We start from the raw sequence: 17,337 nt of genomic DNA, 5'->3' as shown, positions 1-17,337 counted from the left end.
TTTAGTGTCTTTATTTAACAGAATGGATGAGGTCACACATGGTTGCTGGCTTACAGGTGGATGTAAACAACATGTATGGACATGTATGGATAGCCCCACGGCTAACAGTTCAATGTCTCTGCTGCAGAAATTTAAAAGAAGCTCAAAGGTCCCATATAGTCTAAATGTAGACGTCCATGTGTTGTTTGATTATAAAGTAGGTCTAGGTTCTATATTTATACTGTGAAAGTATCAAAGCCTCAGTCCACAGAGAAATGCACACAGCCTGTATTCAGAAACTGAGCTTTAAAACCAGCCGTCAGGACTTCTGCAACTTTGTGATGTCACACCAAAGCAGTCGCCACCCTCGACCATGCTCCAAGTCCCTCCCACCTGGACCCACCATTAAACCCTGCAGGATTTGGTTTCTCTGAATGTTTACCTGACATCCGCTATATTTTTATTAGATCATTGAGAAAACAGTCAGCCAACTGGAAGAGAGGCTCAGAGCCTCCTCTCTTCTGATTGGCTCACCGACCTGTTGTTACTACTGAGAGAAGCCTGAGAAAGGAGATGTAAAACTACATTGAGATGGTTTTTGGTTCTTAAAACCACAAAATATCTTCTTATGGATCAACACTTCAGATAAAACACAGAAGAAGTGTCAAATATGGAGCTTTAAATAATGGGACAAAAGAAGAAGAAAGCTAAAAAGTTGGTAAAATAAGAAAATGAGCAGGAGCAACTGCAACAGGCTGCATGCATGCTGGTGCATGCACCCAAAACACTTTTCAAGAGACATTTCACTTTTAAAACCCATTACACAGGCGCACACAGACACACACACACACACACACACACACACACATAATGCTTCAGTGTTTTGATGGTGCAGTGATTCAGATAGTGATTACTATAAATCCCAACTATGAAGGCAGCAACACAAGTGAGTCATTAAGAAGTGAGTCAGCTTTAACATTGGTCTGACACTTACCATTATCAACATTAACATAATAAAACAGTTATTGTCAGTGAGGTCTGTGAAATTTGAAGGGACAGTGTGTGGAATTTGAAATGTTCACACGTTCGTATCTGAATGTCACCTCTGGATAACGAGCAGTTCCACTAGAGGCAAGCTAATGATATCAGCTGCTAAAGGCCAAAACAGTCTCACACATATACTGTACACTCAGAGTGCGACAAAACAATACCAGCAACACAATAACAGACTGGCAGTGAAAACCAGTATAGTGAAGATCGTTGGTTATCTCTTTTGGCGGTTAGACTGTCGGACCTGTTGATTTCAATCAGAATAGTTTGAGAATAGCTTGTCGTGGTGAACAGGTGTACTGCTGAGTGTCTTTCAGTCAGTGTTGTTGAGTATTAAATTGTGATAACTGTTCCCCCTTTGTTACAACCTGTTTGAAATGCTGTATATCTTTTATTTTGCCACATTACATAATGCTTCAGTGTTTGGATGCTGCAGTGATTCAGGCGGTGATTACTGTAAATCACAACTACAGTATGAAGGCAGCAGCGCAAGTGACTCATTCTCATTAAGAAGTGAGTCAGTTTTAACACGGGTCTGACGATTACCACTATCAGTATTACATTATATTATATATCATAGCACTTGTTGTTCAAAGCTTTGTGACTTTTGAAGTTAAAAGCATTGAACAAGTGCGCATGGATATGTTATAGGCTAATATACTCATGCAAGTGCGTCCCAGCCAGGTTCATCACTTTTTTGTGTCCCCTGGAAAGACTTCTGTTGTCGTCAGTATTTGTAGAACGTGTGGTCAAATTTCTGTTTTATTAACTCATTTGTGTTTTTGTCTGTTTGCATGTGTTTTCTTAAGTTGCAGTGCATCGAGCTCTCAGGGCCACCATAGCATTAACATAATAACTTACTGACAATAACATAACAGTTATTGTCAGTAAGTTTCCTCACTTTTTGTGGAGCTTTGTGGATCAAACATCACAATGAGTTAGTCCGTGCACCATGGACTCCTTTTTGTACTAAAACTAGGAGTTGCCGTGAGCCATGGTGTGGAGTGATGATGTCACTTTTTGGTTCTGAGTTGAGTTGTTCTGGCATTACGAGGCGACCAACACCTCACTAAGACACTTTATGTTGGTTTTTGCTTTAATTTGTCCCCTAATGCAACACGCAAGTGTTTTGGGTTGTTTTGTTTTTTTTTTTAGATAAAAATTAATTTTTAGTTCTTTTATGTCACACCACAGGACATTATGTCACACTTAAGGACAGTAGGACAATACTAATTATATTCATTTCTATCTTGTGTGACACTGAAAATGCTATATCTATATAAATAGCATTTTAACTTTTCACAAGGCGGCTATTTCTGTAATATTTTTTAATGTGACAGTAGGGCCTACTAGGCAATTTAGAAATGGCTGAGTTGACCTGCTTTATGGAAGTTTTAATACAGAATTATATTTACAAAAGCAAAAAAGTTCAGCTGCCACCCACCACTACTAATGCTTAGTTCACACTACGATTTGCCAAGGACATTGGTCAATTTCTATTTGTGAAATTTTCAAAGACACATTCCAAGAGACTCGCTGACACATCGCAGATGCCCAAAAGGTATTTAGCAGATTAAATATCAGGGAGTCCAAATCCATTAGTGTGACCAGTGTTGTGACCTGCTAGTGACTGGCACTGAGCTACAGCCAATGAGAGCACCACACATGAGATGAGAGGATACCTGGGGTAGGAGTTGTATAACATCAATCTCTGCTGCCCGCATATCCCAATCCATTCTTATCCACATTATTTTATTTTATTCCTTGTTTTTTCGCTGAAAATCAGTGCACAAGAACGCCCGCTTCTTGTGAACACTCATTTTGGAAGAAAAAAAATCCTGTCTCATGCATGGTGTTCATCATTCCCTGTGTCATTTATCATGTGTTTTCGTGACAAAATGTAGTTTGGAGACCAGACAGACTTGGGGGATTCCTCCTGGTGAAAGATCTTGTAATCTGTGACCCCTTGTCACTGATCAGTCATGCAGTGTGTAAACCACAATGATTTTATAAGACAGGTTGAGTATTGTGAACAGTAATGCAAACTGATGACTTTGAAAGTCATGTGGTGTGTACGTGGCATAACCTGCCTAAATATCCTAAGGCAGAAAAAATAAACAACTCTTTACAGTTGTGAATCTGTCACCAGCACGTTTGGCATCTTTACTTTGCTATATGATAAAAAAACAGTTAATCAAAGTCTCAAGAGTTAAATATTCCTAGATCAACTGCATGCTCATCAGAAATCAAGTTTCTGCACAATCAATGAAAGAAGAAAACACATTTATAATGTATACTGTACGTTGTCCATGGGCAAAGAAAACACAAGTCAGTCAGAGTCTGCTGCTGCTCTGAAGCCCTGACCAGAGTCTGAGCAGCGTCTGTCATCTGTTAACTGCAGGTCGGGGTCAGGGCTGTACATCTGTGATCTTCCTCTTGCGGTAGTTGAGAACCAGACTGGAGGCAGTGAGCTGTGTGGCCTGACCCTTCTCCCAGCTCTGGAAACCATTGAGTCCACTTTGTCCGGACCTGAACAGACCTTTCTCCAGACAGTCCAGACGCTCCACCAGTGCAGATGTGTCCTCATTGTAGGCATTCTGGGAAGAGTCCATTGTCCGTCTGAACCGGCCAATGAATGTCTGATGAAAGACAATATGAAGAGTTTCAGAACCAATAGAAAAATAATAAGGTACTGCAGTTAAGGTATTTTATATTAATGGGTTTTTTTAATCATTTTTTGAACCAGCCTTTGACATAAAATTTTATGTTAAACTTGACATATGTATAATTTCATGTGAATAGCTTTAAGATCTTTACAAAAACTGAACTGGCCCCTGTTAAGTTACACGGAGTTCTAACATTTGACAGTAAATAAAGCTTGTTTTTAATTTATAAAGCTGCTATCAGATGAAATTCCTGATTTCCACCTTGATATTTTTGGTTCTTTAGTCTGAGCACAGAGCCTGGGCCACTGCCTGTGCAGCACAGTGTGTATATATATATATGTATATATATATATATATATAATATCAACACTGACATCCACATATTGATTTTCTTTTTTTTTTTACCATTTCAAATCAGTAAAATCTTATTGTGGAACTGTTTGCCATGCATTGATTCACTTAGCCCCTCCTTGCCCCGCTCTCTCTCTCTCTCTCTTTTCTCACAAACACACTGACAACAGACTCGTCTGTCACACTGGGACTGGGCATCAGGAGCACCTGGAGAAATCCCGCCACATCAGTGCACCTGTGGACCGTCACAAAATCCATAAAGCTTTTACCGGCCCTGTCTGTGCACCTCACAGCCCAGACCCAAGTCAGCAAGGGTCATTATTATTTTGACATAGTGAAGCCTACACCCCCCCCAGACACTAGCTGAGGTAATGGGGATGATGTCCATAAATATATCCAAAAATCCAAATGTACCACTTAAAGTTTGTGAAAACCTCGTGGAGTGTAAAGGTATGAAAGTGTGCAACAACCCTGTGTTATGACATTAGAGTCAATCTGCCTGGTAACAGCTGCACCACACAAACTGTATTCTGACATATTCTCTGATCTGAGTGCACCCCCTAGTTGTAATGTATGAAATGACACTGCTGTGACTGTTATTAAATCTGTTAAGTGTCTGTTGATCTGTGAGAATGTGTGGTGAAGACTGGGGGCTGTTGTACAGTGCAACATGTATTCATATTCAATTTAACCACACATGTATTGATACGTTGAAAGCAACCCAGAGAAATGTTTTAAGGTCTGTGAGCTTGTACAGTTCTTTCTGTCTCATGCACTCATGTAGTCATTTCTCACTATGATATACTTATTTGTTCATTTTAAAATTTATTGTCTTTAGCAGAGTCTAAGCACACTTAATAATTCCTCTCCTGCAGGTGTGTCTCACCTCCCAGAGGTCGTAAATATACGCTGCTTTCATAAATCTATTAAGGGGTTTGCAGAGACATGCCGTGTCCTTGATGAAGGAAATAAATCTTTCTAAATAATGTGTAAATAATGTGTGTAACAAGGACCCCTGTCTGATTTAAATATTTATTATTTGTTAATGGTTGTCCAGCGTAGACCTGGACACAATTATAAATAGTTTCACACCAGTATCAGTGGTGAGGTTTGATATTTAATACCAGCACTTTTTTGGACCTTCTCACATTAAATTAACCCCTCTGTGGTATAGTTGTGTTCACCTGCAGCAGCGTCTGCGCAATATCTGGATTCTCTGGGCTATCAAAGTGTAGCATCTGGGATCCCAGGCTGTAGTAGTAGGGCCCCATCTTATGCAGATCCACCACGTTTGGGTCAGCGTTGAACACGGTCCTCCAGCCCTGTCTGTACACTTTAGGAAGCTCCACTGACACCACCCTCCTCTTTCTCTCATACAGACCCTTGGACAACCACAGAGGAAGCTCCATCTTTGTACCCTGACATAAAGGAAACAGACTTCAGAGTTACTGTCATGGTCCGTGCACTCTAGAGTCCATACTGCAAATATGTGTGTTGCTGCAGGCACAGGTTTGAATGGCCTGTGTCCCATGATCATGTAAAAAAAAAAAAAAAAAAAAAAAAAAAAAAAAAATTGAAAGAAATAATTATTATTTTATTTAAAGGTAGGTGAGCCAGCATGCACAATACCAGGATCCTGGCACTTAAGCAGTTTCATGGAATCTAAAATCTTCTTCTATCCTTCTATTGTTTGTGATATTTCTTTAACTAGATTATTTTAAATTCGTTTCATACAGAAAATCTATTTCAATCTAAACTGAACTGTTTTGTGCATCCCCATCCAGTTACTGACCACAAAACAAAACTTCATTATGATCAATGTCTGATTTTCACAGGTAGGTTGTATTATCTCTATTATGTCGACCTGCGACTTAACGTTGTTGAAGTTTAATTTTTATTGACTCAAAAGCTGTTCGGTAAATTATAAATATGCCGGATTTTATTCTTAAATTGTAAAACTTCCGCATATGTAACTCTACCAATACAAAGAGGAAAGAATAAACAGCAAAACATTGAATCGAGTTTAGCGTACGTTTCTTTACACAACAAAAGCATTTATATCTGAGTTACTGTTTGGTATAGTCCTGATATTTTCAGAAAAAATACATTCACAATATCTTAACTGACACTGTGTTTAGTACATTTGCCTCAATAACGTTACCGACCTCCGCTATGTCCTGAGTGTCACTAGACTTCTCCAGGAATCCAAGACGTGGGAAACTGCATTCTGTCCGGATGGGAAGTCTGTCATGAGAGAGCAAAATATCGTCGAGAGACAGGAAATTCTCCTCCATCCCAACCCCAGGCTGTACGGGAAGATACGACTGTGTATCCATTTCTGCTTAAATTGGAACAACAGCAGCAAATACACCGAATATATACTACAAATATTGAGCATAAACTTCTCGTTGTGTTTTTCTTCTTCCTCCTATCCCTTTTGGCGCCAGGACATGTGGACCAATCAGAGCACTGCTGTGAGGTCTACGTCTAGACCAGAGCAATCGAGTCAATCTGATCGAACGGAGTAAAAAAGGGTATCTGTTCTCCACACCTATGATGGTTTTTTTTCTGCTTCATATTGTAATAATTACTGTTTGGTTACGTTTTTTTTTTTTTTTTTTTTTTTTTTTATTTTTTTTTTTTTTTTTTTTTTTTTTTGGGGTGGTTTTTTTTTTTTTTTTTTTTAATTTATTTATTTATTTTTTTTATTCTGTGGTCAGTTGTTTTTTAAAAGCTAAATATTAAATTTAACAAAATCTAAAATATATTATCTGCATTAGGGAAATATAATACCCTGACAACACTGCAATCATTTCAATGACAGTGAAATTAAAATCAAAATTAAATTCCCCCCCCCCAAAAAAAGTCAGTTGCAATTACGATTTTAGCCATTAGAGGTCAGAATATTACCATTATACATTTTAAGTCCCATTTGTCCGTTTTGAAAATGTTTACCAGTAATAAAGGTAGAATTAGTATAGTATTAGTTTTAGTATTAGTATTATTGTTAGTATCATACAGAAATGAGATGTTCTGGACAATGACAAGTACTTCAAATAAGCACAGGAAAGTCCTTGCCTGAATTTATATTAATTTAAAATTAGCAAATTAGCATACTACATATTGCTCTTTTACTCTATCCCTCTCTCTGTCTGTCCTGATCACATTTATCAGTCGATGACAACCTGTTAGGGTTCCATCCGTTTACAAATCTAGACAACAGGAAGAACAGGTCAGTCATCTTTCTTATTTTGACATTTTTTAATATTATAGATTATTATATGTCATTATATATATTATATCTATATATTATATAGATTGCATATTAAGGTCATCAGATATGTTAGTCGCTGCCCTCAAAAGGTAGGCAGCCATTCACATCCATGGAGAGTAAAATAAGACATGAACTAAAAGGGGTCCTTCATGTTAAATGAAGGTACTGTATTCATGTAGCTGTGTGTCTGAGGCGAGTGGACAAGCAGGCAGTTCAGTGGGGTTACTGTCAACTGCAGCAGCAGCCTGAAGCACACGTCATTCCTAAAAGAGATCATCCCCCTCTATTAGTCGTGCACCATGATACACTTGGAACATTGTGTGCCACACAACAGGCAATGAGGTTAGCAGTTATCATTATTATTTGGCTTCTCATGGCCCACTGTTATGCACCATGATCCTGCTCAAGTTAACACTGCCCTCTGCCTCAAACCCTCCATGTGTCATGGCCTTAATAAGGAACAGGGATGATCTCAGCACTAAAAGGATTGTAACACTTTATTTGAAGTGGTGCTCATGAGGTGTCATATACATATTATGATCACAAGTGCTTTAATATTAGATGTGATATAATAAGGAAAAAACTCTTCTGGGATTGAATACTTTCTGCTGAAAACAATTTCATACCACATTCAGACTTCGCTAAAGCCGCATTAGACATCGTCACATGATGACTGCTCTGAAGGCAGCAAGAGGCAACTGTTTAACAAAATGTGAAATTAAATTCCCACAATTTCAAAGTCAAGTCACAAAGCATATGTTTACCAAAAGAGTGTGGGATGCTTCATGAAGGATAACAAAAAAATTGATTTAAAAATAAAAACTTTCAACTCCTCAGAGTCAACTCATCACTCTTTCTGCAGAGATATGACCATGTCCTGACGCAAGAACTTCATTTGTTAAGAGTGTGTGATTTTGTTTCTTAAGAACTGTAGTATTTTTAAATGCTAATTGCAGCTTTAATTTATGGCATCGTACACTCTAATGCTAATTGTTTTCTGTGTGTAATTATTAATCAATTTTTTGGTGACTTGATGGGAGTGGAACAAACTAAACACCACCACCTCAACATATTATTACCTTCTTGAGTTTTATGGCTAACGAACGTGTTAGCAAACAGTTGCCTATGTACACATCAGTCAGACACAGAGCAATATCAGCAAGCATTTGGGGTCATTTGTTTGTTGTCCAATATTCAGTCTCCTTTTAGCTCAGTTTTCAGTTAGCTCCTGATAGAAGTATGTGCTAAAGAGACAATGTTCACCAGCAGTCTAACTTTGTCTTCTGGGAAGTGCTGGGCAAGTAGCGTAGACTGGGTTTACAGTGTACATAAACTTTCTTGCTATAAAAAGGAGCCTGCTGCTGTTGATGAAAGTGATGAGAGTGAACAGAAAACAAAGGTTTCAGCCTGTAAAACCAAAACAAAACGCAAGCTACAGTGATGAAGCTGCTGCAGAAACTCAGTCAGTTGATGATTCTTTGTGGGTTCAACACTACATTGTTAATATAAGAATACAAATTAGTGCAGCTTCAATATCTGGCTCTTCAGTCACTAAATACTCCACTATGTTCACCAGCTGCTTACGAACTCTGTCTTTTGGCGGGAAAACAAAAACATTGAGCTTAATAAGTCTAAAACACTACATAGCGCAGAGGGGGGCGGCAGAGCTTGGTGATTATTCACTCTGGGTTTGTCACTATGAGAAACCCTTTTCACATCCCACTTCACTGGATCACATAACTTTTACTAGTGCAGCTTTAAGCTAACTGTGGTGCATACATACATATGTTTACAGACCTTATAATTCCTGCTAATGTACATTTTAAGTGAAGATTATGGAAAGACTCTTATGATAAGGACCCCAATGCACTGTGCTGACTTCATCATTCATCTTTTACAGAAAATGGTAATCCTCATGACTGGTTCAGAGAACAGAGCAGCCCATGTTGTGTAAATGGTTAACTCCCAACTTACCACATTTTAGGCAGTTTTCTGCAGCTGTCAGCTTCAGAGCTCTACAGAGGCCCCTTTGAGAGTAGACTGCATTCAGTTACTTCCTGGTATTAACACCTATAAAGGTGACTATATAGCTATAAAAGCAAGGGGGGCCAACTTCTCCACCCATCAAAATTTAAGTTTAGCGCAAAGTTATACCTCAGGACTTAGAATGATTGATAGATGAAAATGATCAAAATATAGTAGGCTGCCAGATGCCCAGATAGTTCTCCACGGACACATACAGTGGTACACACACACACACACACACACACACACACACTTCCACGCATATAAAACTTGGGGTGTGAGGCTGTTAGAAGTTCTGATCAGTGATTTCCTGTCAAAGTCTTGTAGAAGTAAGTCCAACTCTTACACAGCAATTTCCAACAGTGAAACAGGAGTCAAGGGTGTAAGAGGTGGGGTCAACGTGTTTTTTTTGCAAGTGGTTCAACATTGTTTATCATAAAGGTAGCCATACGTAGACAAAGTGATGTCAAACTAGGATATTTCCTTAAGCTACAATGGAGTTTGATAACAGATGGTATTATTACCAATGTTCAACCATAATTCAAGTAGAAATTAGTCGATGAAAAGTAAAACAGACCAATGTAGTATGCCTTCAGTAGCTTCAATAGACCAGAATGCACTGCAGCCACAAAACATATTAATAAGTAGGCATTAGAAAATGTTTGTTTCCTAAATAAAATCACAACTCCTGAGGTGTATTTTGGTACAAAATATCTAATAACCTATCACAAACCTCTGATGTGTGCAGCAGTGAAGAGTGAAACAGTGAAAGCTGGATTTTGTAGAGAATGCATAAAAGACTCAGCAGTTTAAAGTCCACTTCCAAATTGTGGTTAAATTTGAGATGATATCAGCAACTGTGTCCCTTTGTCCCAAAACATTTTGAATTCACTGCAGCTCTAATTTTTACTTCCCTGGCTTCTTCTCCATAGAAATGGTAGCTAAGACTCATGGGTATTGTAGTGTTTAGATCCATCCACCATGCCAAAAAAACAATAATGACTAATTGAAACAGGATCACACAAACCCTGTTTAGAAAAAGTGGATACATCACATTTGATCATAAAATAACTCATGGGGTGTGTTAAACATTTCTGAGTGATGTGTGAGTAAAAGATGATTCAACGGTGGATTTTTCATTGAAGACCAACTGTAGCCTGATGTCCCGTTAATATACAGGTATGATCGCATTGTATGTCTATAGGCTAATAGTAATGTCAGCATTAAAGTTCCCATATAGTCTAAAGGTAGATGTCCATGTGTTGTTTGATTATAAAGCAGGTCTAGGTTCTATACTAAGATTGGAAAAGTATCAAAGCCTCAGTCCACAGAGAAATGCACACAGCCTGTATTCAGAAACTGAGCCTTAAAACCAGCTGTCAGGACTTCTGGAACTTTGTGATGTCACAACAAAGCAGTCACCATCCTCGGCCATGCCCCAAGCCCCGCCCATCTGGACCCAGCATCCAACCCTGCAGGATTTGGTTTCTCTGAATGTTTACCTGAAATCTGCTATATTTTTTATTGAATCACTCAGAAAATAGTGAGCCAATCAGAAGAGAGGCTCAGAGCCTCCTCTCTTCTGATTGGCTCACCAACCTGTTGCCACTAGAGCTTCAGAGAGAAGCCTGAGAGAGGAGATGTAAAACTACACTGAGATGGTTTTTAGTTCTTAAAACCACAAATATATCTTCTTATGGATCAACACTTCAAATAAAACACTGGAAAAGTGTGAAATATGGAGCTTTAAGATGGGAAGCTGAGTGTTGTTCTGTTGTGTAAGTTGTATCTGGATCACAGAATCAAAGTTCAAAACAGAGTGTCATCTAGCACAATTTATTCCACCATTTGTTTACAGTAGCTTTTTGTAAATGCAGTTTGTTTGTATGATTTGGTTTGTAGTAGTCTTCATAAATCAGCTCTGGCATTCTGAAGAGTGAGTAACACCTCACATGACTGGAATATTAAACAAATATTGTTAAATATGAACAAATGAATAAATAAGCCCCGTTCAGTGGATCCACAGTGGGACTACAGAGTCCGTTTTCAGGTCTGAGTGGCTCACGTCTCCAGTCGAAGTTAACCAGACCTACTCTAGCAGAAACACAATGTGGGGAACCGACAGTAGCATGAGTCTCACACTCAAGCACACATGCACAAACAGTCATATGCACGGAGATATACACACACACACACACACACACACACACACACACACACACATACGCACACACACACAGGCACACATACTCTCACACTCAAGGCTCTCACTAGAAAATGACCAATTGTGATCACATGAAAAAATCTGGCAGATCTAAAAAGAAAGAACTGAGAGAGGTTACATGTATAATTTACAATATGTCATGTCGCTTCTTTGTAGCTGTAAACATCAGCAAAGTAAAGGGAGGACTGCCAGTCGCACACACAGGGAACATGGACATCTACACTGTAAACATTTCAATACATAGACACACAGCACTGTCTCAGTGGGCCCTCTACACTGACCTTTCATGCTGCTTTCAACACACAACACACCACACACACACACACACACACACACACACCACACACACACGCGCACACACACACACACACACACACACAGTCACTATGCTTCAGCAAAAGCTATTTTGTCACCGTTCCGAGGTCTCTTGAACACACACACACACTCACACACACACACACACACACACTCACACACACACACACAGACACACACACACATGGTGTACATACACATACAGGATGAAGCCTGACACTGGAGCATCCCTAACGTACATGTTACACAGTAGGAGCGTAAACAACATTGCTGGCCTCTTCGTCCCTCCCAATCAGAACTGAGTGTGCTCAGACTACTCCTCCATCCCCAGTCCGTCTTCAGGTTCCCCCCTCTATTTTGTACATACAAGACAAGCTGACATCCCAGGTTTTTTTTTTTTATGCTAAACCCTCCCTGCCTGCCCAGGTGTGCATAAACCCGATCTAAGGTTTTGATGTAATTCTTATGAGTCAAATTGGCGAGGAAGGACACAGAACTGAGGCAGGAACTATGAGAGAGAAGCACACCGGGACCGAGTCTTTTATGTGAGGATGTCACTGAGTCGGAGTCCTGTTGTGAAATGAGAGGCCCACTGAATATTGTACAAGACTGTTTCTCATAGCAAGCTTCTGCAACTCAACAATCCTCCATTTGTCCTCTCTTCCAATCTTCGTCTTCTTTTTCTTCTTCTTCTTCTTCTTCCATCCTCTTCCCTCCTGCCCCCTCCCTGCTCTGTTCCCTCTCCTCTCCCCAGTTAAGGCCATGGGAGGGTTGGACACAAATGACCGACAGGTTTGGATCCAGATACAAGATGGAAGGCCAGCTGCTGGAGACCTGTAAGGACCTGAGCACCTCAGAGAGGCAACTGGCCACGGCTGATTTGGAAGGGGAGTTGAGGCCTGATGAAGCCCTTTCAGGGATTCTGTTTGCCAGGATATGTGAGGGGGGGGAGGAAGGAATGTGGATTTTTAAAGCAGTCTTCTCAGCAGATGTAAAATGGTGGGCTCGGGAGGGGCCCTTTAATGTACAATGGTTTGACGGTCACGTTTTTTTTGGTTCAGTTCACAAGGAATAATTATCTTGGTTAGGATGATGGATTCTGTCAGGATAAGTATGTGTTGATCGCTTTGATTGTTTCATCGGATTTGGTTGCGTCTGTGTCCAGATATCCATGGCAGGACCACGAGATGTTCTGCAGACAAAGAGTGAGGAAGGGACAGACACAGAGAGAGAGACAGGGAGTCTTTTAGTTAAATGTGGTTCATTAAGCAACATATTCATGGATGAAAATGATTTCAGTGGCTCAGATGATAATAATTTGTGCAATTTCATAAACACACTCTGTATATAAGAGTAAACCATAGAAAAACAGAGAGTGTATGGATGTGACTTTTTCTACCAATATTTGTGTTCAAGAGAAGACATTCAGATTATTTCATCTTTAACCCTGATATTATTCTAGGATTTGTCATTGTTAGCCATGCTAGCATTTGAACTCTATGTGTAATGTGCATTGGTCAGCTACCACTTTGGTACAGACTGAAACATCTCAAAAAATACTGGATTACCATGAAATTCAGTACAGACATTCATGGTTCCCAAAGGATGTAGTGGATGCTGACTTGATCCCTTTCATCTCCAGCCTTCATGAGGTTAACATTTATGTGTTTTAGTATAATTCATACTAAATCCCACTGAGCAGCTACTGGATGGATTGTCATGGAATTTTCTTAATGACTTTGGTGAACCTCCAGGTGACTTTTCTCCCAGCACGACTAGGTCAGAAATTTCACTTAACCAGTGTAATATGTCAAAATCTACTGGCTGAATGTTTGCCAGAGGATGTATCATTTCCCCCATTTTCTTTTGTAATGTGTCAACAACTATTAGATGGATTGCAATTAAATTTGGTGCGGGCATTCATTCCCATCAGGATGAATCCAAATGACTTTGGTGATCCTATGACTTAATCTGGTGCCGTCATCAGGTCAACATATTAATTTCTTCAACACTTTAGTTTATGAACCTTCACCTGAAAGACTAATGACATTCCCATCAGTCAAACATGCCCGCTTGACATCATCATGTTTCCATTGTCACTGAGAACATGTTAACAAACTAAAATTAGCATTTAGCTCAGAGCACTTGTGTGTCTAAGTACAGTCTCATAGAGGTGCTAGCATGGCTGTAGACTCTTGGTCTTATTACAGTATGAATGTGTCCTATTCTAGGTTTTATGTTTTATTGTGGCTGTATCTTCTCTGTAAAGAACTATGTGGCTTGACCTTTGAAAGGTTCTGTACAAATAAAGATATTATCATTTAAATTTTTCATCATAAAAATTTAAAAACTGTTTGGAATTATTTCTAAAAGCTTCATTTAGTCTTTTGAAACCCAGGATACCAATAATACTGCTAATAATAACACGGATACTGATACACATTCATACATGAATAAAATCTCACCAATTTCTAACAATTTCTGGTTCTGTTTAAAGGGCTTCCCATTCACAACAATATCTATAATACTTAAACTGAATTTGTATCCAGTCAATTGCATCAAATCCATTATATCAATGGAGGAAGATAGTCAGTCTGGATATTTAAAGTAAATATGAGCTTCTGCTTCACTTGCACACTCTTATCTTTTAAACATTAGCATTCACAGTGTGTGCATGGTCTCACCTTGAACAGTATTCATAGTGGGCCTGGTGGTAAGTCAGTCAGATGGGTGTTCAGGGCAGGACCGATTGATCTCAAACCATGAGTCTATACAGCTGCAGATACACATAGACACACAGTTACTTTACACAACCACTAGTCTACAGAATACAGAGGACACTTAGCGCACTAAGCTGACTAATCAAAAGGTCAGTCAACAGGGCTTGAGAAAAATTACAGTCAGCAAAGTCATAATTAAAAAATACAAAAATACATTTAATTAAACAAGGGACATCGTAAGATATCAACTGAATGATACTGTAGTGTTAAATGGATTCAGTACTACAGAGGATTGCTGCTGAAGCAACACAAAGGCATGTAGGAAGGCCTCCATATACACCCACAGTAACAGAACATACACAAAATGTAAACATAATATAATATATATATATATATATATATGTATATATATGTATATATATAACATAATATATAAATAAGACCCAGACAGCTCACTCATATGTGCATCATTTTAAACTTGTAACATTTCACATTGTGACTATGTTTTATGGAACCATCAGTATTTTTGTGTGGTAGAAGAAGACCATTTACTAAAGTGAAAGTAGCTATTTAAGTGAAAGTAGTGAACCACAATGTAGAAGCACTCCATTACAAGTAAAAGTCTTGCATTCAAAATGTTACTAAAGTAACACCACAGAACTAGAACCAGTAAAACTTTATTTTGTCAAAAATAAAAGTACTTATTTTGAAAACTAGCACCATCTGAGGGTTACATTGTTGTATAATATTAAATACTTTTGGAATATATCTCAATATATAAGAAGTATTTCACATTAATGTTGTTATTGAAGAGGAACTAACTACTTCTGGGTGTTTTTATGTAAAACAGTACATCTATGTTTTGCATGTAAAATCTTTTTCTGGAAAATTACAGTATAGCTGTCATATAAATTAAGTTTTGTAAAAAACAAATAAATAATGAAATAATGCTCAAAATGTAATTGGGCAACTTTAACACTCTCCAGCCAATAGATGCATTTAAATTGACGTTAAAAAATGCATTTAATGTGGTTAAAGCAGGAGTGATTTATGAATTAAAGACTGATTGATTCTGACAGTATCTGTTTTATAATGTATGAAAACTTCTCCTTCAGTTCATAAAATCCCTGCAGCCACTCGAAGGCAGCAGGACGCATGTGTTGAGAAATCTACAGCCGCTGATTTGAGAAGTGCTGAGCCACGACCATTCAATTTATTTACCTTTATTAATTAGCGTGCAAATGACACCAGGCTGCTATAGGAACAACCTCACACGCCTCTACATGCTTCAGACTGGCTGGTTCGCTCATTAATCCTGTGCATCATCACCTTTCTTTACAACTTTGTTTTTTCCAAGTTTTTGTTTTTCAGCAGTTCATGTTTTATTCTTGAAATGCCTAAAATGTAAATACTGCTGTATCACAGTTTAAGATTTGAAGTGACAATTTAAAATATGAGACTGAAAAAGCATTGGATCAATATGATCATATACAATCACTGGGCACTTTATTAGGAACACTCGTAGGCCTTCTTATTCATGCAATTATCTAATCAGCTAATCATGTGGCAGCAATGCAATGAATAAAATCCTGCAAATACATGTGAGGAGCTCCAGTTCATGTTCACATCCAACATCAGGATGAGGAATAATGTGATCTCAGTGACTTTTGACCATGATCATGACACGATTGTTGGTGTCAGACGCTGGTTTGAGTTTTTCTGGAGCTTCCGGTGAGCAGCAGCTCTGTGGATGAAATAACTTGTTGGTGAGAGAGGTCAGAGGAGAATAGACAGACCGGTTGGAGCTGACAGAAAGACTACGGTCACTCAGATAACCACTCTTTACAACTGTGGTGAACAGAAAAGCTTCAGTGGGAACAACATGTCCAACCTTGAGATGGATGGACTACAACAGCAGATGGTCTGATGGATGTGGATTTGTGCTGATGCAGCAGATGGTCAGGTCAAAGTTTGAATCCATGGATCCAACCTGCCTTGTGTCAACAGTCCAGGCTGCTGGTGGTGTGATGGTGTAGGGAATGTTTTCTTATCACACATTGGGCCTTTAATACAAATCAGTCTTGGTCTGAGTGTCACAGTCTTTAAGAGTATTGTTGCTGACCATGTTCATCCCTTCATGGCCACAGTACCATCTGCTAAAGTCTACTTCCAGCAGGATAATGCTCCATGTCACAAAGCTAAAGTCACAAACATGGAGCAGAGTCTCAGAGGAAAGTTTCAACATCTTGAGGAATCTGTGACATGAAGACCTGAGGCTGTTTGAGAGCAAAGAGAGGACCTACCCAGTGTTAGTGTGGTGTTCCTAATAAAGTGCTCAGTTAGTGTAAATGGCTTAACCAAGCCATTTTCATCGCTTATTTAATTAAATGCTAAAAATACAGAAACATGTTGTCGCCTTGTGTATCCACAACACGCCACTCTGCAACATGCAGACAACAATATCAATTTCTATTTCATTTGTTGAGTTGTCATACTGCACTATGACTGGCTTAGCTGTTTTGGAGCTTTGAGATCAGTGGTGTGACTGGCTGACACCTCACACTGCATTTTGTGCGGCTGCACCTAGGTCCAAGACCAAGCTCTGCTAATGGAATAAACCAGTAGTGCTGGGATAAAACACTGGGTCTGATGGTAAATATATAAAATAGCCACTTAGCTGTAAGAGTTTTAACACTCACTAGCAGCTATCAGTCATCTCCAGCCTGCTCTCAT

General features: G+C 39.0%; 2 protein-coding genes across 2 annotated transcripts in view; both read right to left on the bottom strand.

The window, feature by feature from the left end:
• Nucleotides 1–3,332: 3,332 nt before the first annotated feature.
• gins3 (GINS complex subunit 3) lies at nt 3,333–6,479 on the bottom strand. Its single transcript, XM_022756281.1, has 3 exons — nt 6,212–6,479; nt 5,231–5,464; nt 3,333–3,668 (listed from the first exon to the last, which is right to left on the bottom strand). Exons 1-3 carry the CDS (start codon nt 6,380–6,382, stop codon nt 3,438–3,440), a joined length of 636 nt encoding a protein of 211 aa, XP_022612002.1. The 5' UTR covers nt 6,383–6,479; the 3' UTR covers nt 3,333–3,437.
• A 5,440-nt stretch (nt 6,480–11,919) lies between these two features.
• The window catches only part of znrf1 (zinc and ring finger 1), a 74,437-nt gene continuing 69,019 nt past the window's right edge, over nt 11,920–17,337 (bottom strand). Inside the window, exons 4-5 of the mRNA XM_022756276.1 lie at nt 14,569–14,660; nt 11,920–13,076 (exon numbers count right to left, since the gene is read on the bottom strand). Of these exons, the coding sequence (XP_022611997.1) occupies nt 14,603–14,660 (58 nt within the window). The 3' untranslated portion in view covers nt 11,920–13,076; nt 14,569–14,602. The remainder of the gene's footprint in view (nt 13,077–14,568; nt 14,661–17,337) is intronic.

Source organism: Seriola dumerili, unplaced genomic scaffold (assembly GCF_002260705.1).
Source record: "Seriola dumerili isolate Sdu_G_001 unplaced genomic scaffold, Sdu_1.0 BDQW01000242.1, whole genome shotgun sequence".
In the NCBI taxonomy this organism is placed as follows: Eukaryota; Metazoa; Chordata; class Actinopteri; order Carangiformes; family Carangidae; genus Seriola; species Seriola dumerili.
The sequence above is the reverse complement of the archived record's forward strand: the minus strand, read 5'-3'. Positions and strand labels throughout refer to the sequence as shown.

What these genes read in the sequence shown, in the direction of transcription:
- gins3 (XM_022756281.1), bottom strand. Translation starts at nt 6,382, where the DNA reads ATGGATACACAGTCGTATCTTCCCGTACAGCCTGGGGTTGGGATGGAG. An exon ending in ACACTCAGGACATAGCGGAG is followed by an intron (nt 5,465 to 6,211) that starts GTCGGTAACGTT and finishes CCTTTATGTCAG; the next exon opens with GGTACAAAGATGGAGCTTCC. An exon ending in TTGCGCAGACGCTGCTGCAG is followed by an intron (nt 3,669 to 5,230) that starts GTGAACACAACT and finishes GTCTTTCATCAG; the next exon opens with ACATTCATTGGCCGGTTCAG.